This window comes from Drosophila persimilis, unplaced genomic scaffold (genome assembly GCF_003286085.1).
Source record: "Drosophila persimilis strain 14011-0111.01,24,50 unplaced genomic scaffold, DperRS2 tig00000606-arrow-arrow-pilon, whole genome shotgun sequence".
NCBI classification, from domain to species: Eukaryota; Metazoa; Arthropoda; class Insecta; order Diptera; family Drosophilidae; genus Drosophila; species Drosophila persimilis.
Genome location: NW_020825324.1, coordinates 1,276,610 through 1,298,567, shown reverse-complemented (window position 1 = coordinate 1,298,567; position 21,958 = coordinate 1,276,610). Strand labels below are relative to the sequence as shown.

Below are 21,958 nucleotides of genomic sequence, written 5' to 3'. Positions count from 1 at the left end.
ATTGTTATTGTAAATGGGTAAATATATACCGTATGTACAGTACGTTCTAACACCACAGGACAGTTGGATAATGACGTTGCGACTTGCAAGACTGTATTTGAATTATATCCAACAATAGACACAGTTCTACAAGAAATCCGATTACTTCCATCATCGAGATAGCTACCTTACCGCATCAAATCATAGCAAAAGAATATTTTTAACATTGATTCTGTGTCCTTAGCAATGCATTTAATTACAAAAAATAATACCTTGTTTGAATAATGTAGGCGTTTTTAAAGCCAAGTAAACTTTTGGCTTTCTCAAGTTTTTGGGATTCATAGAGGGTTCTAATTTAAGTATAAACATCTCATAGTATATGAATGCATCGATCATTGGTATTCCAACCGTTCTATGGTTCAATAACGTACTGTATGCACGATTCAGGTGTACCCAGGTGTATTTATTTCCAATTAGAAATTTAAACTATTGTGTTTGAACGCCAAAAATATAATTATTTAGTTATTCCTTTTGCTGCAAAAGTCTTTTAGAAAGTGAGAGGCAGTTCCATAGTTAAAGCCTATACATACACATTCATCCATACATACATATGCATATATCTACTGATCAGAATGAAAATTATATATTTATATATGTGTATATATTTATCGACTTTAATAAAGAACAAATTAAATTTTGTAAGGTATTTGTTCACATTTGGAGACATAGAAAGAATCATTCAATCAATCCATAATTGAACCAACATACAAATGTATTTTCGAATAAGTAGTCGATTTCTTGAATAGAATACCCTATAATTATCGAATATCCCGCCCATATTTAAATCCAATCTATTATTTCATTTGGTAATAACTTTCATTTAATTTATTAATATTTATTTTTATTACGTTTTGTTTTCATTGTTTTCGAAATATTTCTGCTCGTTTTAACTGAGTGAAACATCAAGGTGAATTAGCGACTAGTATGAAAAAAGAGACAAAAACATAGGGGATAGAGAGAGAAAGGGATAGACTGGAATAGACTGGAATAGCAGGTGGTGAATTGACTGTATTGGCAGGCAGTGCGGCTGCAGCTTCACTCTATCGGTATTCAGTGATACTTGGCCACGGGAAAGGTGCGCGTCTGGCGGCAGGACACGAGGGCATCCCCCGACTGTCCGGGTGGACAGCGGCAGACGGCCAGATGGGCCTTGGGTTCACAGCTGGCGCCGGTTGCGCACTTTCCAATGCAGGGATCAATGCACTGATAATTGATGCAGGCCCTATGATCGGGGCACTCATTGTTGCTCAGGCACTCACCCTATTACAAGAGAGGGGGAGATATTAGATTGATTATTTTCAGAAATGGAGATAATCCAACATAATCAAGGAAATTCTTTTTATGAAAACGAACGATCATCATGAAGATCCCTGGAGATCGTTAATGAAAATAACCAAACATCGAATATAATATCATCAAAGATAATCCCCAAAATCAAATATTATATTTATATTCCGGGTAGATGTATTCATGGGACTTACCCGAGTGCAGTGGGTCAGAGGATTGCCCGTGTGGCCGGGTAGGCAATTGCAGACGGGACGCTCGCGTCCGGTGTTGTCGTGTCCGGGTACACAGATGGCGTTCGAGCCGCAAGGATTCGGGTCGCACAGATCCTCCTTGGTGAACGGGCGACACCGTATAAACGGATCGCCAGTCATGTCGCGCGGACAGCTGCACACGGGCGTTAGGCCACGCAGATTGCAGTCGGCCCCCACGCCACAGGCACCGTCGCAGGTGTTCTTGCAGATGCCGTAGAAGCAGGCGGGCCGACCGGCCGGACAATCGGAATCGCCATAGCATTCCGGCCGGCACTCCGTATACGCACTGCCGATGTAGCCCTTGGGACACTCGCACACCGCCCGATGGTTGGACACAGTCTTGCAGCTAGCTCCCGAGCCGCACTGACCGCAGGATGGCACGCACTTGAAGTTGCTGCACATGTCGCGGCTGCTGCAGTCGCCGTCATGCTCGCACTCGTGCCTGCATCCGCTCAGAGGATTGCCCAGATAGCCGTGGTGGCAGGAGCATGTGGGGACGCCGTTAATGATCTCGCACTTGGTGTTCACGCCGCAGGGGCTCGGGTGGCACTGTTCCTCTGCGATAAAGATATGGAAATTAAACTTTAGTCCGATTCAATGGTAATACCTATTACTCGCACTGTTTTCTTGATATGTACATATATATCTCTTTGATCTTGCGGTTATTCAGACTCTTTGATTCCTAATAGTGGCATGGTCCTATGCCTACTTGGCAGGCAAACACATTTAAGAATGTAGATTTAAGGATGGTGGATGTAGATGTATGTATGTAATGCCCAGAATAAAGCGTTTTCGACCCCATAAAGTATATATATTCCTGATCAGCAGTTGTAGTCGTGTCGATATAGCCATGTCCGTCTGTCCGCCTGTCGGTCCGTCCGTCTGAACGAGCGTCTAGATCTCCGAGACTAGAAGAGTTGGAGCAGCCAGGTACAGAGGTACATAGAGAGCATTCGGCAGAATGGGTAAATCAATGACCCCCATATGTAGATATATACTGACTGAGTACCGGGTATAAGAGTAGAGCCGCTGCCCTTGCTGCCGCTCACAAAGGTTCCCGCTCGTTTTGGCTCTTAGCTCTTGTTCTCAAGAGTAGCTGATTGCTACTCAAAGGATACCACGAAATCGCAGGAAAGGAAAATTTGCAAAGCACCGAAGAATGTTAGAGGGAAAGCCATTAGAGGAAATGATGCAACTTTGGTCATTGAAAATGGAAAAACAAGGGGAAGTGCCTTCTTTCCTCATCATCATCATTATCATCACCGTCAATGGTGGAAAAGTCAAAGAACAACAATTGGCATAAAACTGAAAGAAAATTATAAGTAAGAACGAAATATATGTGCATAAATGGTCTTTTCCGATTTGATTTTGATTTTCTATTCGTAGAGTACTCCATGCTGAGTGCCTGGCCCCAATTATTGGCCCCGCCCCCTTTGCTATCATGGGTGCAGGGTAGGGTGTTTTTTTTTAGTGGACAACCTATGACCGGAACATAAATCACATGACCCCGCATAAATCAGGCGTTGGGGCGGGCAGCGGATGTTGACAACGAGCCGAATGGGTCGACGGAATAGGGAATGGGATGGAAATTACCTCCAAGACGACGACGACTGGGGTACACCTACCCATGGGGGCAAGTGGGCTCTAATTGGGCCAAACTGTTGTGTTTGAATATCTATTTCTGTTACGTGGATTTATTTTCGCAGTGAAGAAAAGCTGGCATCGGGGTCACCAGATTTAGGATACCCTTGCACCTCTTTACATCTTTCCGTATTCCGGTAATGTGCTACCTGAATACGAGTTCGTTTCTCTGTGCCTGCACGTTATACACATATTGTATGTACCATTACTCGTATGTATGTACATTTATATAACCATAAACGGTCTGGGGCCCGGGGTCTGGGCTCTGGTGTTTGCCGTCAGCAGCTCGCCTTCGCCGTTGGCGCTTCGGGTCTGCTCGCCCACACGCCCTTGTCCTTGATCTTGACAATTATGAAACAAAATGCTTAGCTAATTACCATAACATTACAAAGGCCCCGAGAGCGCTTCTGGTCGGACATGGGGCGGACACTGACACTCTTGCCTTGGTTTTAGTTGTTTTTTTGTTTTGTTTATTATGGATTATTATTATCATTGTTATTATTATTGAGCGCGAAATTTTATGCAAGCCAAACCCACATGAATACCCTAGCTGTGGAGATGTGGGGCCGTGTGGCTGGGGGGCCCAGCCCCAAGTTTTGTTTGTTTGTCGTTACGTTTGCCTTTTTTTTTTGGTCAAAACCAGTCAGCGCAACGTCGGCTTTAATAAACACAAAATGCGAGTAATAACCAGTCGATGGGGCTAAATGGGGCCCGTAAGTGGGTTGTACTAGAAATACAGTCATACGAATTATTTCTAATTATCAGGATTTCTATAAATATGTGCTCATGGTGATCTGGGGGCTTGCCGTGAATACTTCTTACACTTTTCTAAGGATAGTTCCCTACGAGAAGCCTATTAGTATATTTTATAAACCTTTTTTGTGTTGTATGTATCTGATTTGACCTAGTGTTCATCTGCCATATACCCTCTTCTCATCCTCTTACATTCTTCCTTCACTTTAGATACAAATATACACATCTCTGTTTAAAAGTATCATTTAATGGCCTTTAAATTGTGAAACCAGTTTGCGTATATTCCCACAGACTGACTTGACGATTGCCTTCTTTAGATTGATAGCTTTCGGCAGCTTCTTAGCATAAGAAAGACCCTTTAAAGGGTTTTCATTGTACGAGTACGAGTATATAGGTCAACAGGTTCCGGTTTTTTAAGCCCCAGGCTTAAGGTAACTGGTTCTCCTTGTCATGACAAAATGTGCTGGCCGAATGCGAATAATACGGATGACACGCACTCACCTGGATCGTTCAGATGGCAGGCATGGTATGGGTCACCATTGTAGCCCGCTGGACAACTGCAAACGGCCACATGGTTGCGGGCCTGTAAAGGGGAAAATGAGCAAACAGAACAGAACCGTCAGAAAGGATGGACGAGAGAGAGAGAGAGAGAGTTATCCACTTACGTCACAATTGGAGCCAATGCCGCAGGCCCCCACACAGGGATTAACGCAGCGATTGTCCTTGCACTGCAGGTCGCCACGACAATCGACGTTGTCCAGACACTCGCCGCGATTGCAGTGCGTGAGCGGATTACCACTGTAGCCGGGTGGACAGGAGCAGACCGGACGGCCGCCGGCTGCCTCCTGGCACACGGCATTCACGCCGCACGGACTCCCGCTGCATCCGTAGGACTGTGCTGCTGGAGGGCGAGATGGAGGAGGTACAGGTGGTAATGCATACGTGCACGGGTGTGTGTGTGGGTGTGGGTGTTGTGGGGTGTTTACTCTATTTCCTTGCGGGTGGGTTAGGTGTTAACTTCTAAGGTAACTAAACTTGGTGTCAGGTATATACAGGTGAGAGATCTATGATCCAGAGATCTATGTGAGTGTTTGTGTGACGGGTCGTTGTAAGAGGTATTGTGGCTCGGGGCCGGGACTGGGACTGGGACTGGGATTGGGGCTGTGCACTCTTACATATGTATATTGTATTAACTCTTTTTGATTTTTTATTATTTCGTTTGGTGCAGGAATAGATACGAGTATGCTAGAAGAAGTTGTGTAAATACCACGAGTGTAGACAGGATCTCTATAGACAACCCGCTGCAGGGCGCGACCATCGCCGTACGTGTAATACGTACGATACGAACAGTTGAGACAACGTTTCTCTATCTTTTTACCTATTGCCAGTTGGGGCAATGCAACAATTGCCAGTACCATGAAGGTCAGACCCAGTAGCTGATGCCGCTGTTCCATCTATAAAACAAAAACAAAAATCAGAATGTTACAATAGAACTCATACTCGTATTCTTTCGTATTTCGCCTCAACTTAAAATTGAAATTGCACCTAATGAAAGCCTTTAACGATGAACCATACCAAAGTTTAGTTTGCCCGGGGGCGGCACTGGTAAGCACCATACCGCCATATGTCATGTCATCAGCGAGAACAAACAAGAAACGAAACGAACCAGAAAATAATCAGAAAAAATCCCAGTAAAAATAGATGGGTTCTCAGTCAGTCAGTCAGCCGGTCGATGGCAAACATTAGTTTGGACTGTTTAATGGAATTTCAGCTGGCTGAAAGCAACTTGACACCAAATTTGGTTTAACCGGGGAGTGAGATAACGATCGCTGATGAGCTGATGATATGGCTTCATGCCGCTGCTTCTGCTGCTGCTGCCTCAAGGTGAGGATAGAGGATGATGATCATTTGTTTGTGGATGATTTGTGGATGGATGACACATAGAAGATAAACTCGTTGTCCGCTTCTTTGGAAGTTCAATTTCCACTTAAATATGAATCAATTCGAAATATAATGAGATTATGCAAATGTCCGGTTGCCTTATTGAATTACTTTACGCGCCCGATATGGCATGCCCGATTCGTATTAATTTAGTTGTCGATCACTCGGTTACCAGAAACTCGTATAAGGTTCGACCTGGTTCCACCGAGGGAGGAAATTGTCATAGGAAATTAGATTTCTTTATTTGAATCTTTATTTAATTATGGGAATCGGCAATGGAGGGTTTTCCTCGATACTACTTTACTTTCGTTCTGACTGTTTCTTCATCACCATAAAAGTCACAAACGAATTAAGAATCAGCTATGGTTCCCTTTGTTCCCTTTGGGATTATTATTATGATGGATTTCCTGAGTTGTTTTATGATCGATCTTCTCTTCTACGGCATTATATGTACATTCATAGATTGCGTAATCAAAAGGAATGGAATGGAATGAGGAAAAAAGGTTGAGTGCTTTCTTGGATTCAATTTTTGGTTTATTATTAATGATCTTCAATTAATTTTGATTGATGTTTAAGCAGAAAAACAGAATCGATTGTGGACTGGTCCGCCAAGCAAATATTTTCCTTGACAGTGTGTCCAATATTATAAATGGTTTTCTGAAGACAAATTGACTTAACAAGATCGGAAAAAAAAACAAAAAACCAATGTGATTTTAAAGTCTTCTTTCTTCTTCTAAAGTTTTACCTTTTGTTTTGTGTCTTGCATTTTGAAAAATATCACTTAAACTTTGTAAGTTCCAAAGAATTAAAGCATTGGGAAATAATACGAATCAATGATACCAATTTGCTTTGAATCAATTTATTGAAATAATACATGGGTATTGCTGGACTCTTCGTCTTTCTCTGATACTCTACGAATCTATGAATCTAGTAGGAAAAGAATCAATCACACACTGAGCCGGAAGCCGGAACATTAAGCCAGAAGCTGAAGTACTCAACAATTATATGAGGGACCTTCCTCCATGTAGTTTTTATTGGTATATTTTATCATGTTTACTTTGGTTTCAGGTGCGTTTTCAATACTTTAGTATTCCATTCACGTATCCACATCTGAATGCACTCTTTACGAGTACGAGTACGAGTACGAGTACTCGCGATCGTATGCCTTGTCTTTGTGCGTAATTTTATGAAGCAATGAACAATCGAGAAAAAGAGAGTACTCCATTTGCTTTTTTTTTACATGGATTGATATTTGTCCACTGCGACTCACCATTTTTCTAGACAAAGTTGTGAACACACACAATAAAAAAAAAGAAAAATATAAACAAACAAAAATTATAAGCTGAAGATGAGTTTATTTGCCACTTGTTAGTGCTCGATTTGAACTGAAGCGACTTCTAGGGGTACCGGGGCTATTTATAGGACCCATCGATGACTCTGGGCTCTGGCGAGAAACAGCTGAGCAACGTTGGCGTCATCACCATCATCCTCCCCTGCTCCACTCTGCTCCAGGTGTACAAGTCTCCCTCCGATTCGATCCGAGCCGCACCGAGCCGATCCGATTCTGGCCTGGGCTTGGGGCTTGGGTTGTTGACAAACTTGGCCCGAGTCGGAACTACTTTTTGCTTTTGGTTGATCGTTTTGTTGTTTGATTTCAGCTAAAAGTCATTTGCTGTATCTTTGAGATACATTCAGTGATTGAGTCAGCCATTCAGCCATTCAGTCGCTCACTCATTCATACATTCGTTTGGGCATCGGGCTATTTTTAAGCGCGTTCTTGACAACTTTTCGCCCCATATACCCCGTATACCAGCCATGAGACCGACCTGTGTGCATGCGCGTGGGCCGCCGTCGTTGCCTCCGATCTCCCAGATCGCGGCTCTTAGAAGTGGGTCGCGGGGCAAGATGAACCTGTTCGAGTGTCCTACGTACACGGCATTTTGACAGAATATACACAGAGAGAGGAAGAGATAAAGTTGGACTGATATGAGTCCAGCTTTGGAATGAGCATTTCCTCTCGTTGGCCCTAGGGTGGTGGACCACCAAATGAATTGACAACCACCCTAATTCAGGGAAAAAGTATTTAAACGATATATGTTCTTATCGATTTCAAACAATTTGTTCCTTTCCCCTTCAGGCCCCTACTGGCTTCATTATAGGAAAACCTTTCATGGGACATATCAAAGCTAATACTCGTATAATTGTGTGTTCATAGTCTTTGCAGCTGAACTACGATGTTTCAGATCTAGTAATTCTGAAATCTATATTTCGGAAATGGTTAACCTTAAATATTCCAAAAAACATTTTAAGCCTTCAAAATATTCAATGGCTATGGGATTTCTTATTTTACTTATTAATTCCTTAACAAGTTACATTTTTCTTTCTGTCCCATAAAAAATATAGAAAATTGAATTTCCGGAAAGAATTTTCTGAGTACCCGCTATAAAAGTACCCGCGGCCCTTGCTGCGACTTGAGCCTTATTTTAGGTACAAATATTTCCTTTTCATGTTTACTTGAATACCTTGAATCCTATTCAAGCATTATATGTTCTAGGGAAATACATTGAAATAATTAATGAGAAGTTCCCTTTGCGATTTGGCGAAAATTTTGGGGTAGAGTAACCATAGCTCGGTCTGATAGCCTCCCCCTCCGATAGTTACAAATAAAGTTGGAGCGTCTAATGTGTTGTAGATGCTCATTATTAATTGTACAGATATTCAATATGGTAATTTATAAAATATAATCTCACGATGCAAACAAATTGTTTGCTGGTTTCATGTCAGTTTCGCTACGTTTCGATCCGTTAACAAATTATTTGCCCACATTCCCAACTTAATTAACTTTGGTGGACTCTCTGGCGTGTGCTTAAAATGGAAAACTGTCGGATATGTGATACATACGAGTATTTGAAAGCCTAGTAAATAGAATTGCTCATTTCCGTAGGCCCAACAAATGTCGTCGCATAAAACACAAAAAAATATACATATAAATATACACACAGAGAAAAAGCCGGTGCTCGGGGCTGACAAGTTACATCTGTATTTAAATATTTATGGACATATTTAAAGGGCAGTGTTTTCACTTACATTTTGCCATTAATATGAAAATATTTTATCTAAATATATTTCATAATTATAATAAATACATTTCATACTTAAATTAAATATTATCCTATTTAAATAAAATATATTATAATATATTTAATTGGTATGAAATATATTTTATTTAAATAGGAAAATATTTACTTTAAAGTGTTTTATTTTAGACTTTTTAATACATTAATGCATATTTAATTTCTATTGAATTCTATTTAATTTCACTATGCCGAATATAGCAGTTAATTATTGGTGTGTTTCTCTTAACTATACCAGTTTTTCTCTCAGTGACTCGTATATGTATGTATATTTTTGTTTTTAATGTCAGGCTGAAAAAAATGTTAAGAGTAATTCCAAAGAGTGATGTGTCAAAATGATTTATATCGAGTTCTATAATTATATTTGTTGTTTTTTTTTTTCTATCGAATGTTAAGGTAAACAGATGGGAAATGTAAAAAATGAATACTAAAATATGCATAGATTATATCTTCCAAATAAGAGCATTCCAAAATCATAAAAATTGTTGGTTGTTTTGATTTTATTTTTAGGGCGGAAATTAAAGAAGAGAAGTCTCCAAAATAAAGAGTAAAAGATCCACATTGATGAACAAGTATACCCTGGGATATGGCTGGACTATCTACGGAAATGCCTCTGATATTCTGCCTGTCACGCCCCTATATTGCGTATGCTAGCAGAATGGGTACCCGTACCCACAAACACAATGCCACTTGACATTTGATGGGGTTTCAAGACAACAGGAAAGTCCAGCCTTGAGTTGAAATATAATGAGCTGGGTATCATGGCAGCGCGTCCCAATCCAATTGATTTCCATTTGGCAATTGAAATGCGTTTGTCAACCGAAATGAATCGATATGGGGATATTATAAATTGAACTGACAATTGCAAAGTTGCCCCAAGTGCAGAGTAGAATTGGGGACACAACAGGAGATTACAGGTTGGTCGGACTTGGGCAAAGGGCAATTGTCTATAATTGAATGAAAATTGACTTGTCCGTTCGCTGGTCGTCGGCACCGGGTGGGTGACCCATCGAGACCCATGCGAAGTGGCAGGTTGGCCAATTTAATTATGCCGTCTTGCCGGGCAAATCTTTTGGCTTACGCAGCTCATTTGTCAAACGCTCAAGGTCGCGACAGGTTGCCCTGATGGATCTGGACTCCATCAGCGTCGTGTCCTGTTACCGTTACCGTTCCTGTTCATAATTTATACCGACCAATATCAATCATATTCAATCATGACGGGCTGTGTGGTGCGGGTGCGGGTCCGGATGGACTACAAATTCTACTGTGTATCTAAGCTTGCCCACAGCCATTCCATTCCCCAACAGATTGCCATTGACAAATGTTATATAATCAATTTGGCATTATTAATTTGAATAAAAGCCACCTGTGAGCCACGTCGCTGAAATGGATTCTAGATTCACTTCTATGGGTCCAGATTGCTCTCTGGTCAGTGGAAACAGGTTCCGCACAAGAGTCCCCAGCGGCAAGGAATATAATGTAGAATGGAGAAAGTCGAGGCTATTGATACTCTTGAATTGTTTAAAAAGGGGGAAATTTTGTTATTTGTTAAGATAGAAATAAGTTAGCCTAGCCAGTTAAGGATTTTTTTTTTTTTTTTTTGATTCCGTTGGCGAATAATAAATAAATAAATTTGAAGAAAATTATAAAAGTTTATATTTGGAATAAAGAAATCTTGGTACTAGAGATTCTCTTTGTTTCAAAGGCAAACATTCCTTAAATATTGTACGAGTACTGAAATTAAATTTAACGTTGATTTCTTTAAACCAGAAGGAGTAGTTGTGGTATATCCTGATTGTCAAACAGATAGACCAATAGACCCGGACCATTCGGCCAATATGCTTTCAGGGTGGCGCACCTCTGACCGTGGTTGGAGCAACCTTTTGTGGGTCTAATTTCTATTCGTATCGATTAAATGGGTTCCGTGTGGTGTGAAATATACGAAGGAAGAGGCCCACAAACTTTTTTGGTCTCATTTGCAGCAATTTGCATAATTTGCGGTTAACGGAATGAATTGATACGAGTACTCGTACGCATGTAGATGGATAGCTATTTTGGTCGAATCGATAAATGGGCTATAAAAGGGTCTGGCCAAGCTGTGGCCAGTCCAAAGTACTTGACGACATGCGGCCTGTGGACTCGATGAGCGCCTTCAGACACCACTGGCAGATATGGCGAGTGATGGGAATGCATCCGGCAGACCCGCAGACGTTGTGGGGTCGCCACTACACGCTCTATGGGATAGTGTGGAACGCCTTGTTTCGTCTGGGCATGGCGCTCTCGATGGTGGTGAACTTTCTTCTGTCGACGTCCCTGGAGTCCTTCTGCGAGAGCTTGTCTGTGGCAGTTCCTCATACGGTCGCAAATCTTAAGGTTTTCTTTCTGTGGCGAATGCGGAAGCAGATCCTGCAAACCCATCCCATCCTGCATCATCTGGATGGGCGAATTGGTTCTCTGGCCGAGAAGCAAATCATACTCGAAGGAATTGACCGAGCTTACTTTACATTCATTAGCTTTCTCCGTGCGATAATTTTCATTCTAGCCGTCAGCATTCTTATTCTCTGTTTGTCGAACGATCGGCCACTTTTGTACCCCTCCTGGATGCCCTGGAACTACAAGGACTCATCCCTTACAGTTTATGTGATGACGGCCAGTCTGCACAGCGTCGGCATCATAGAGAACGCCTTGTTGGTTTGCAACGTGGACACCTATCCGGGCTCCTATCTCATCATGCTAGCCGCCCACACCCAGGCCCTGGCCTATCGTGTCTCTCGCCTCGGCTATGATCCACGCCTGTCACGCTCCCAGGCCTGCGATCGGCTGCGCAGTTGCATAAAGGATCATCAGATCATTATGAAGTGGGTATTTTTGTAGATGTAGATCCATATCGATATTTTCTTGGCAATAAAAATCCCTAACCTTCGGTCCCAGTCTGTTCAGGTCGTTGGAGCACTCGCTGTCCATGTCCTGTTTCCTACAGTTTGCCAGCACAGCCATCGCCCAGTGTGCGACTTGCTTTTTCGTCATCTTTGTATCGGTTGGCACAATGCAGTCCGTGAACATGATCTTTCTTTTCCTGGTCTTCACCACCCAGACATTGCTGCTCTGTTTCAGCGCCGAGCTGGTGCGCCACGAGGGCGAGAATCTCATTAAAGCCATCTACGATTGCAATTGGCTGGATCAGTCCGTGGAGTTTCGTCGCATGCTCCTCCTTTTGTTGGCCCGCAGCCAAAGGCCGATGATCATGAGAGCCGGACTGATAATTCCCGTTCAAATGAGTACCTTTATGGTGGTTAGTATCCTGAGATATTCTTTTGTTTGTCTGTGTTTGTGTGTGGTTCTTCATCATTCACCATCTATCATACATATCGTGACAGGTGTGCAAGGGCGCCTACACCATGCTCACCCTTCTGAGGGAAGTGGATAACTCGGAAGTCGCATAAAGCTCTGCAATCAAATTGAAAAGGCATGTCCACACTCGGCCGCGCCAAGGCCGACCAGTACCGCCCTTCCATGATGGACATAGAAATACCCCTTCTTTGAGAGCACACAATAGTTGATCACTTGGGAGTTTTATTTTTGGCTAGACCGATATAGAAACATACCAAATATAAGTAGGTTCAATAAAACTTTAGAAACTTTGGAATATTGAAAACATGAAAGGAGATAATGAATCTTTCTTTTTAAATATGTAGATCCAAAAATTATCAGATCAAAAGGTCAGAAGATCTTTGAAGAGCAGTTTCCAGTTACCAAAATTATTCTTGATCTATGGTTTAATACCTTTCATAGGATATCTCACATATCCTTCAAGGACGAACATTAAGGATCAGAATATTTTATATTATATTCATTTTTTCTCCATATTCTGTTGCAGTATGTAGTATTTGTGGGTATTTTTCTTGACAATAGGGAATAAAATAGCTTTCCATTAGGGCACATTATAACCATAGAACTGTATGAGTGACTGTATAAAGAGATCCATATTTTATCAAATCTGTTCCTAAGTCTTTTACCAAATAACCATATGCACCCCATTGTATCCATTTTCACTGGTTCCACGTGCCTATTACACCCCCAAATGGCAGTACGATGACAGGGTAACAACAATGAAAGCACTGCAATCTTCGACGGAAGGCCACCAATATGGAGGGACCACCATCTACTTTCCGATTGGTCAACGGTCCGTGGAAAACTGCTGAAGAAGAGGGATATGGCGTGCGTGATCCGTGCTCGGATTTCCATTCATGCCAGTATCGGAAGTGTGCATTTTATGAAAATGTCACCCGCTGCCAGCCACAGGAAGCTGTTTATCTTTCGCCAGAGTTGCCGTTCCGCTCGCAACACTCCGTCAAGGACATTTATTTCATTCGAAATTCGAATCATTGGGAATCCTTTAACGTGGTCTAGGGCTTATAATTATTGCTGCATAATCCAGTGGCTCATTATTAAACGTTCGAATTAACAATAAATTGTACGGACAAAAAATCTGTCTGTCACCTGAACCACAAACGCACACAGATGCCATGGATGTACATGGCTCCTTAATAGACATTTTCATTTACACCTTGACGCGAGAGGAAGTTGGACGTGGACCCATTCGGTTGGATGCCATTCGCTTTATCATATTTGAAAAAATTCATGTGCTATTTTTCCAATTAAATGGCAGCGAGGGCTTAATTTGGTTTTATTTCTGGGGTCGATTGTCAAAGCCCACATAAGTCACTTAATGGGCATGCGATTAATGCTTTAACCTGCTTAACCGATGTTCGAATCGTGTTATACTTTCAATCTGATGCCTGTAAATACTCGCTATGAAGCCGTCGAATGGCAAGTGGATTTTGGTATTAAGCTGTTGAAATAAATGGCATCTGATTCAAGCAGAAATTTCAAACCTTAAACTGTTTGAATTATTATATACGATACCTAATTGGTGAATTATTCACCTGAACATTTGTATATGCTTTCAGCAGAATTTAAGTTAAAACAATTTAAATTTTCAGCAAAGTTTCTCCAACACTCGTTCGTTTATTGTTTCCCTGACGAGTATCTACTTTTGGAAGCCACAAAAGACTTCAACTGTTTGATGTTTAAGTTCATATAGATTCAGATAATTTAATAATTGAGTCATGAATATGGTGTATACCGCACTTTTGTAAAATTTCGAAAAGAAAGACTTTGAGGCAATAATCCGAGTATCGTTCAAATAGAATGAGAATAATTTTATTTAACATACCAATAAAAGAAATCATAAAATTATAATACAAATAACATGTTTTAATTGCTAATAAAGTGAAACCGTATATGTAAGTGTTTATTTGGTGAGTCTATTGGAAAATTGATCAAATATTTACACAAAAAAACCGAGCCGAAACTCATTAAAAGATGAAAAGCAAACTTCTAGGTAACAACGGCAGAGAACAAGAACAAACCGAGTGTTACTCGTATACACAGCGTTAGAGAGGGAACAGGAAAAATCGTGTAAAATACATAATTATCGTGATGGAAACCACACACAGCAGAGACATCGAATGATTCGGTATCGAGGCCTTAGATGCCTTACTTTACCAGATTTACGGTAATAGTGATTTGATTTGAATTTTCCCACCAAAATTATTGAAAGCTATATGCAAATGTGATTGATCTTTGCTGCTCTGATACTGAAACGTTGAAAAAGTCACTCATTTGCAGACTTATCGAATGGTACGGCCCTATATTCCACTGTTGATGTAGATCAATAATATTTATATGCTCGTAAAAAGTTGTATAGGTTCGGAAACAATTAATTTTTTGCGTAACAAACATCTGTTCAATATAAAAATACCCTCCGCAAGGGTATAATAAACGGGTGTCCCTCCCATACTAAGGGATGGGAAATGGGCCAGCGATTGTTCCTGTTACTGCTTCTGCGTCTTCTGCTGGTGGCATCCTCATCAGGTTGAATGCTTTAGGGATATTTCACAATATTGTTGCCGCCACCTGGTGAGTGTCCTCCACTTGTTGCGGCTGCACCAACCGTTGACTGCTGCTTGCTGCTTGATGGTGCACCTACTCCTCCTCTTAGTGTTGCTGTGGCTGCTGTTGAGCCCGTTGCCGGTCCCGTTCCCGTTCCCGTTGCCGTGGCTGCCGCTGCCGGGTGATACAAATGCGTGCCATAATGCACGGCACCCGGATGGCTGAAATATGGAATAATCGCTGGCGAGGCGTGGGTCATGCCAGGCACCGTAGTGGGCATTGAGACGGGTCCAGGAAGAGGAACTTCTTCGGTAGCATGGGCATATGGCGATACGTATTGCTGCTGCGGGGCATGATAAAGTTGTTGCAAAACCGGCACTGAGCCCGAGCCCGGACCCGGCTGATAGTGATGGAAATGGTGGATGGGCGGGCCGGGGGCACCAGCCGCTGACAATCTGACAACATGAATCGGTGGCGTTGATTCATGCCCCAGATGGTAAGCGGCCTTTGGGTTATTATTGCTAAAACGTGGCAATATGGCAAATTGATGTTGCTGCTGCTGCTGTAGCTGCTGTTGCTGCTCGGCGGGTGCCTGCACGTAAATTGGATTGTAGTGCACGATGGGTAAGTGCTGGGCGGCTGGACGTGTTGCTGTTGCCGGTTCTGTTGCTGCCGGCGCTGTTGCTGCCACTTCTCCTGTTACTCCTGCTGCTTCTGTTGCTGTTGCTGCTGTTGGCCCCGCCACGGATCCCGATGCCGGTGTGTATTTGTGTTGTTGCTGCTCCTGCTGCTGTGACTGTTTCATCCGCTGCTGTTGATGTAGCGGATATGCTGAAAGATACAACAAAAAAGCAGATTGTTACACGCTGCTCCCATCATCTCTCAATGCTACTGCTGCTGCTGCCCTTCTTCCATGCCCAAGGCGTTTTTGCAGTCTGTTAAATTAGCGTCACTAATTGCCCCGATGTCCCTAAGTCCTGATGTCTGGGTCAAAGTAGAGTTCCGTTTGCTACTTCCCCCGAGGCAAACTAATCAGAAGCAGAATGCCTGCTGCTATAGCGGCACCACCACGGAATAACAGCCGGGAGGAAATGATGCAGTTGCTTAGTGACAGCAGGAAGAAGGTACAGTTGCTGCATGAGAGTTAAAAAGAGTTACAGTGCCTGCATACTCGTATATGAGACGGTACAGTTTCCTGCACGGTGAGAGCGAGAGTTACAGTCTCTAAGCTGTTTCTATTGAACTATTTACAATACAGTAAAGACATAGAATTTGTTAAACAGCGGTAAACTGAAAAGTTATTTTTGAAAAGTTATGCCAACTCTCAATTCCGTCACTGCATAGGTTTTTGCGATTATAGCTCCTTGTTTATAAGTACAGTCTCGTTACAGTACAGTTGTGCTTACCATACAAAGGGCCGCCTGGCTGTTCGGCGTAGATAGCTGATGTTTGAGCGTGCGGCGGTTGCAGGAAGATACGCTGAAGTTGCAGCTGGGGGTGGTGCTGTGGTGCCTGTGGCTGTGGCTGATAGATGAGCTGCTGATAGGTGGGTGGTGGTGCAGCCTTGGCATAGACCGCCTGCTGTTGGGACTGCTGCTGGTGCTGCTGATGCTGTTGCTGGAGCTGCTGGGCGGCGGCAAGGAGCAGACTGGCTGGTATCTGGACATACTGCTGCTGGTTTCTGGGCGGGCTTGGCCCAGCCGGGGTGCCTATCCCCGTCAGTGGTGCATTGGCTGCATCCGACTGATAGTAGGGTCGATACAAGCCCTGATGATCACGAGCCAGCGGTCCGAACAGCTGCGTGATGGAATGATGCCTAGGCCCCGGCGTTGCCGTTGACGCTGGTGCAGAGCTAGTGGATGTGCTGGAGGTGGTGGAGGTGCTGCTGGCAGGACTGGCGGATGGTGTTGGTTGAGCCACCAACAGATGATGTTGCAGCTGTTGTTGCTGTTGCTGCTGCTGCTGTTGCTGCTGCTGCTGTTGCTGCAGCTGACGCATGTAGGAGAGTGGTATGGCAATGATGTATTGAATGCGCTGTTGCCGCGGTGCACTTAGCTGCTGAAACTTGTGGTGGCTGTGGTGGTGGGGCAGAGTTAATTGGTATTGCTGTGGTCCCGCTCGTTCATAAATGGGTCCTCCCTCGGATTCCACATCGCCGTAATTGAAAATCTGTTGCTGATGCTGCTGCTGCTGTTGCTGGTGGGTTCCTCCCGGTCCCAATGAAACCGACTTAGTGGCGGCTGGCCGCTGATAGAGCTCCACTTGCGGTGCAGCTGCAAAGCTGAAGCGATGCGCCGTGGTCGGCCCCTGCTGGGCATACTGCACCGGAGGCTTATGCGATCCTGCCCCCGCACCGGACGGTCCTGATGGCGGGGGGCCATATCGAATTGCCGCTCCGCTCTCCGGCTTATCGTAGTAGTTCTACAGTGGGGGTGGGTTGGGGTGGGGTGGTTTTGTTGCGTTAATTAAATGCATTCGCCTGTGGCTTCTGCTTGGGCATACTTGCGGTGCCGCCTCCGCTGCCGTGTAGCGAACGGTCGTGGGTCCAAAGATTTGCGTTGGCGCCTCATAGAAGTTGGCCGAAGGGTAGATGGGTCGGAATGGTGTATCCTTTGTGGGCCTGCCCGGGAAGATGGCTCCTGTGATGGATAAATCGATGGATGGATGGATGGGTGGCAGACAAGTCGGGAAACAAATTAAGAATGCAAATTACAAATTGCAAAATATTTCATTGCAATGCCCATGTCCAGGCGGAGCTTCTCCCGCTGATGAATGGCATTTTTCAATGATTGCTACTCGAAGGGATCAACTACTCGGAGTGGGATTACCTGTCTGATCTGATGAGTCCCGCTTCTCCGTCTTACTTTTGGGGTCCTCTGCGATGCTGGGCGTCAGTTTGGTGGTGACTGAATCCTCGACCTTGTCTGCTGCCTTGGGCGCCAGAGTCTCGATCTCCTCCCCGCCGCTGACCGCTACAAGGCAGAAGCCGATGACAGCCAGCACCTGGCCATGGCCATGCAAAAGTCAAACAAAATCGTATTAAATTAATCAAACAAGAAATCAAGTTAAATATATTTTTGCATTTCTGTTGGTTTCGCTATCTTGATATTTATCGTTAATTTGGCACATTAAATGTCGGGAAAGAGGAGCTTGATTAAAAATATTTGCTCAGTAATTTAATAATAATTTAATTAAATTGATTTATAAATGCAATTATACAAATTTCATTCTGCAAGCCCGCGCTGCCATCGAACTGTGCAACGTGCTGCAATTGTTTACCGCTCTTGTGGCCCATTATTGCTATTATTATAGCACGGCACACACGATTAATGACCAACTAATAATTATGCTGGGGCCTACAGTTGTACTCGTACAATGAACATGCCACACTATGCCGCACAAAGGTATTTAATTATCATTCAGTATTCATTTCAGCTGTAAGATCAAGTTCCTATAACAATAGCTGTCGGATACTGTCGGACTTTCTTTTGTTACAATCTCCAGGTAGCCAAAACTCTCAAAGAAACACCCATCTTTCAGTTCATTGAAGTTATTATCTTACAAATACAATGCATGATTTAGCTGAAATGCAACTAAAATGTATCGTTAAGTGGCTATAAGTGGGATATACAGATCTAGAAATGGTCTGTTTACAGGATTATTTGCATTTGCCTATCTGAATCCGGTTTAAAGACATAATCCCACAACAGAAAGGACAACATTCATTAAAGGTTACCCTTCAGCCAAACACTGAGTAAGCACCTATCATTGTTAATTAATCTTCCGCTTATCTGAACCGTGAGTACATATACTCAGTGCCTTCCAGTCGTGTGGAAGCAATCAAAATCAAAATAACGGCGACCCATACTCGCATTATCATGAATATTTGATTGGGCAAACTTTTGGTTAGCTCGATGGCAATTATTATAATTTTAATCCTATTTTGCATTATTCACCCGTAAGAGAGCCATTATTCCAGTTGTTGGCTTTGTTTATTTAAAAGCAATACTCGTACTGTTTTATGTTTATTCACACTTTTTTCCTACTCGTATGTACATTTGTTTCCTTCTGTCACTCAATTAAAATTCGCTTTACGCACAACAACAAACAACAAACAATATAATAAAAACGTTAAAAAAAAAACCAACTAAAAACCAACAAATGAAGCACTTTTCACTGTTATAAAATGTGTAATTATATAGGATATATATATGTGTATATATATGTATATATCCAGACTTGTGTGGCCTTTAAGCAAACAAAACGAAAATGAAACCAAATTTCAATTGCATGGCAGTCGCAGTCGCACTGAAGTCGCGCCCGTCTCGATGCAGGCGGTTCGCGTGTTGGCTAACAAAGTGAGAGTGAAATTGGTTCGCCAGCTCTTGGGCATTTTATACCTGGGCCTGCAAGTGCCTGCACCACTTGGAGCTGGTAGCTGGCGGCCACTTGCCACAGACGGGGGCAAGCACCTGGTGGTGTCGCTGCAGTCCAATCCCATCCAGCTGAGCCCCCATTTGTGGAGCAGCCACCAGCCACCAGCCACCATCCGATGGCCATTAACCGATTAACATTACCATTACAGAGGTGCATAGCCGTAGAGAGACACAGGCAGAGGCAGAGGCAGAGGCAGGGGCCTAGGCCTTGGTCATTGTCATGGCTTGCATCATCCTTTTTAGGTGGGCTGCCACAACCGGATTTGATTTTGTATTTTGTGTGTTTAAGTCGCAGTCTGTTCCCAGACAATCGACGATACGCGTACGAGTAGAATTTAAACTCTACAAAGAACTCTATGGCTCATTACATTTTCCACTAATTCTTCACATTACAATAAACGATCAGCTCTTCGGTTACCTCCTTGCCCTATTGGGATTAACTTTCCACTCATTAAGAGTTTTGTATTCGCATTACCCACAGATAACCCAGGCCAAGGGCAAGCGGAAAGCCAGGGTAGGGCCATTTCCGTTGCTGAACGAACCGTTTACAACGGGCGATGATTTTACGAGTGTTCCTAATAAAATCAAGTGGCTTTCCGTAAAACTTAACTGTTAACTGTTACTTCAGCAATAACACCAACAAAACACCAACAAAACACAACAACATCACATCACATCACATTTTCCCCTTTACCTTGTGCATCCGAACAAATGGCCATGCCAGGGGGGCATGTCGCATAAAAAACCCCAATTTGCAGCCAAACATAAAATGTGTGTGAGTGTGCGGCAAGTTTAAGGTACTCTCTCCCCCCCACGCCGCCCCGATCACCAGTCTTTAGTCTCCGTCCCGGGCCGGAAATGAAGAATATGCCGAGTGCCGAGTACCGAGTGGCAGTGGAATATGCAGTTGCCGTGGAAGTACTTAAAAGGCTTACTTACGGGTACGTACAGCACTCCGGCTCGGATCCGGCTTTACCCCCTTTGCAGCTAACATCCATTTAATTGTTATTCGGATGGTGCTGCCAGGTTGGACAGGAAAGTGTTATAATTAGTAGTGCCAACGATGATGTCGATGGGCAGGAACATCAGGCTTGTGCGCAATAACTGCTGGGATTGCGAGGATTGCGTGGAAAATGTGTTGCCGGTTGATTAGATAGTAAAAGTGTTCTCTTCTGGTAGGTTTAGCCGGGTACATGCGGAGGTAACACCACAATACCAGAAGCTGCTAATACGTGGCCGAAATAACAGATGGAAAATGTCTGACTGTGGGCGAAGCAAGACAGTCCCAATCGACTCCGACTTGTTGAATGCCCATGTGCCTTGTAACTGTACCCTCCACAGATTGGTGGATTCGTTTCGCACACCTGCTAGTATGATTCCAAATGCATATAAATACTATATGATGTCAGATTAAAACGAACGCATCGAATATGTATGCTGGAAAAGTGTCAACTGCCATCGAATTTCATCTAATATTATCGAATTGAATAGCGACAAAACCAATTTGTACGAGACACCAGCAATTGCATCAGCTTTAAAATGAAATAGATTTTCATTTGCTCCGCGAAAATTTCCAATTGCAGACCAGTACGTACATATTATATCCCCCAAATTTAAATGGTCTATGACATGGCATATGGAGTTCGGTTCTGTCATCAGGTGCCACCAGAACTGCCGAACTGCCGAACTGTCGCCACTAATTCAAGGCAATATCGAGGTATGTATCTGGTGTGTGTGTGTGTGTGTGTGTGTGTGTGTGTGTGTGTGTCAGATGGCAGTCTGTTATTTGGATCGGCATAATTTATGCACATTTGGCTCCGAAAACTAATTAGGGTTGCAGGGGGCGAGTCCAGCTACAGGTACAGGTACTGGTACTGGTCCATATCCAAATCCAGGTCTGGGTGGGGGCCCAGGAAACGTCGATGCGTTTCCAAACGGAATGAAACTTATGCAATCCACAATCGAAACTAAATCAGTGCGACCAAGTCAATTGGAACGAGTTTTCGGTGGGCGATTGGAGGAAGCGTATACGTATACGTATACGTATAGATCTCTTGGCCAACGCCAATTATTGTCACGGAAATGCGCCTCAGGTTGTCGCATTTTGGGTGAAATGCTGCAATTCGAGAGAGCGGGAGAGATAGAGAGACCAAATCACCAAACCAGATGGGGAGTCCACTCTGCCTCTTAATCTATCTCTTTCTCTTTCTTTTCTCTGAACTGGTTTAAATGGATTTTTCTCTGGCGGGTGCACTACTAGCCTTGGGATCTCCCGTCCACCGCCTGGCCATCGGTGACTCCAGCCATACTCTGCGGAGAGGTGACAACTAACAAATATCTAGAGATTAAAGCATTTTTGCTTAATTAAAGAGAGAGATTTCTAAAATATTTCAATTAATTTACTGCATTTTAAGCTAAATTGAAAAATAATCAACTAAATTTCAGCAAAAACTATTTAAAATTTCTTTATTTCCAGCATTTTCCAACTATTTTCTAGCAATAAGAAAAGGTAAGAAGAAAA

General features: G+C 43.2%; 3 protein-coding genes across 7 annotated transcripts; 1 reads left to right on the top strand and 2 right to left on the bottom strand.

Annotated features, from left to right (window-relative positions):
* Positions 1-888: 888 nt before the first annotated feature.
* On the bottom strand, positions 889-7,257 carry LOC6597332 (neurogenic locus notch homolog protein 3). Of its 5 annotated transcripts, none has more exons than XM_026990698.1 (6): positions 7,183-7,257; positions 5,239-5,425; positions 4,637-4,869; positions 4,473-4,554; positions 1,521-2,134; positions 889-1,299 (listed from the first exon to the last, which is right to left on the bottom strand). In XM_026990698.1, exons 1-6 carry the CDS (start codon positions 7,183-7,185, stop codon positions 1,090-1,092), a joined length of 1,329 nt encoding a protein of 442 aa, XP_026846499.1. In that variant the 5' UTR covers positions 7,186-7,257; the 3' UTR covers positions 889-1,089. The 5 variants fall into 5 exon arrangements, with proteins under 5 accessions (XP_026846499.1, XP_026846497.1, XP_026846500.1 ...); XM_026990696.1 differs by having other exon boundaries at positions 4,637-4,872; positions 7,183-7,256; XM_026990699.1 differs by having other exon boundaries at positions 4,637-4,872; positions 5,350-5,425; positions 7,183-7,256.
* A 3,913-nt stretch (positions 7,258-11,170) lies between these two features.
* LOC6597331 (putative odorant receptor 19b) lies at positions 11,171-12,489 on the top strand. The gene is made up of 3 exons (XM_002022483.1): positions 11,171-11,904; positions 11,978-12,338; positions 12,424-12,489. Exons 1-3 carry the CDS (start codon positions 11,171-11,173, stop codon positions 12,487-12,489), a joined length of 1,161 nt encoding a protein of 386 aa, XP_002022519.1.
* A 2,504-nt stretch (positions 12,490-14,993) lies between these two features.
* Positions 14,994-19,518, bottom strand: LOC6597330 (putative uncharacterized protein DDB_G0291608). Its single transcript, XM_026990726.1, has 5 exons — positions 19,402-19,518; positions 17,830-18,004; positions 17,504-17,640; positions 16,408-17,422; positions 14,994-15,832 (listed from the first exon to the last, which is right to left on the bottom strand). Exons 1-5 carry the CDS (start codon positions 19,516-19,518, stop codon positions 14,994-14,996), a joined length of 2,283 nt encoding a protein of 760 aa, XP_026846527.1.
* Positions 19,519-21,958: the final 2,440 nt, after the last annotated feature.

Coding starts and splice junctions, on each gene's coding strand:
- LOC6597331 (XM_002022483.1), top strand. CDS start 11,171: ATGCGGCCTGTGGACTCGATGAGCGCCTTCAGACACCACTGGCAGATA. Junction 11,905..11,977: donor GATCATCAGATCATTATGAA/GTGGGTATTTTT, acceptor CTTCGGTCCCAG/TCTGTTCAGGTCGTTGGAGC. Junction 12,339..12,423: donor AAATGAGTACCTTTATGGTG/GTTAGTATCCTG, acceptor ATATCGTGACAG/GTGTGCAAGGGCGCCTACAC.
- LOC6597332 (XM_026990696.1), bottom strand. Junction 4,555..4,636: donor GCATTGGCTCCAATTGTGAC/GTAAGTGGATAA, acceptor TCCCCTTTACAG/GCCCGCAACCATGTGGCCGT. Junction 1,300..1,520: donor CTCTGACCCACTGCACTCGG/GTAAGTCCCATG, acceptor CTCTTGTAATAG/GGTGAGTGCCTGAGCAACAA.
- LOC6597330 (XM_026990726.1), bottom strand. CDS start 19,518: ATGGGGGCTCAGCTGGATGGGATTGGACTGCAGCGACACCACCAGGTG. Junction 18,005..19,401: donor GCAGGCACTTGCAGGCCCAG/GTATAAAATGCC, acceptor GGCCATGGCCAG/GTGCTGGCTGTCATCGGCTT. Junction 17,641..17,829: donor GGACTCATCAGATCAGACAG/GTAATCCCACTC, acceptor TATCCATCACAG/GAGCCATCTTCCCGGGCAGG.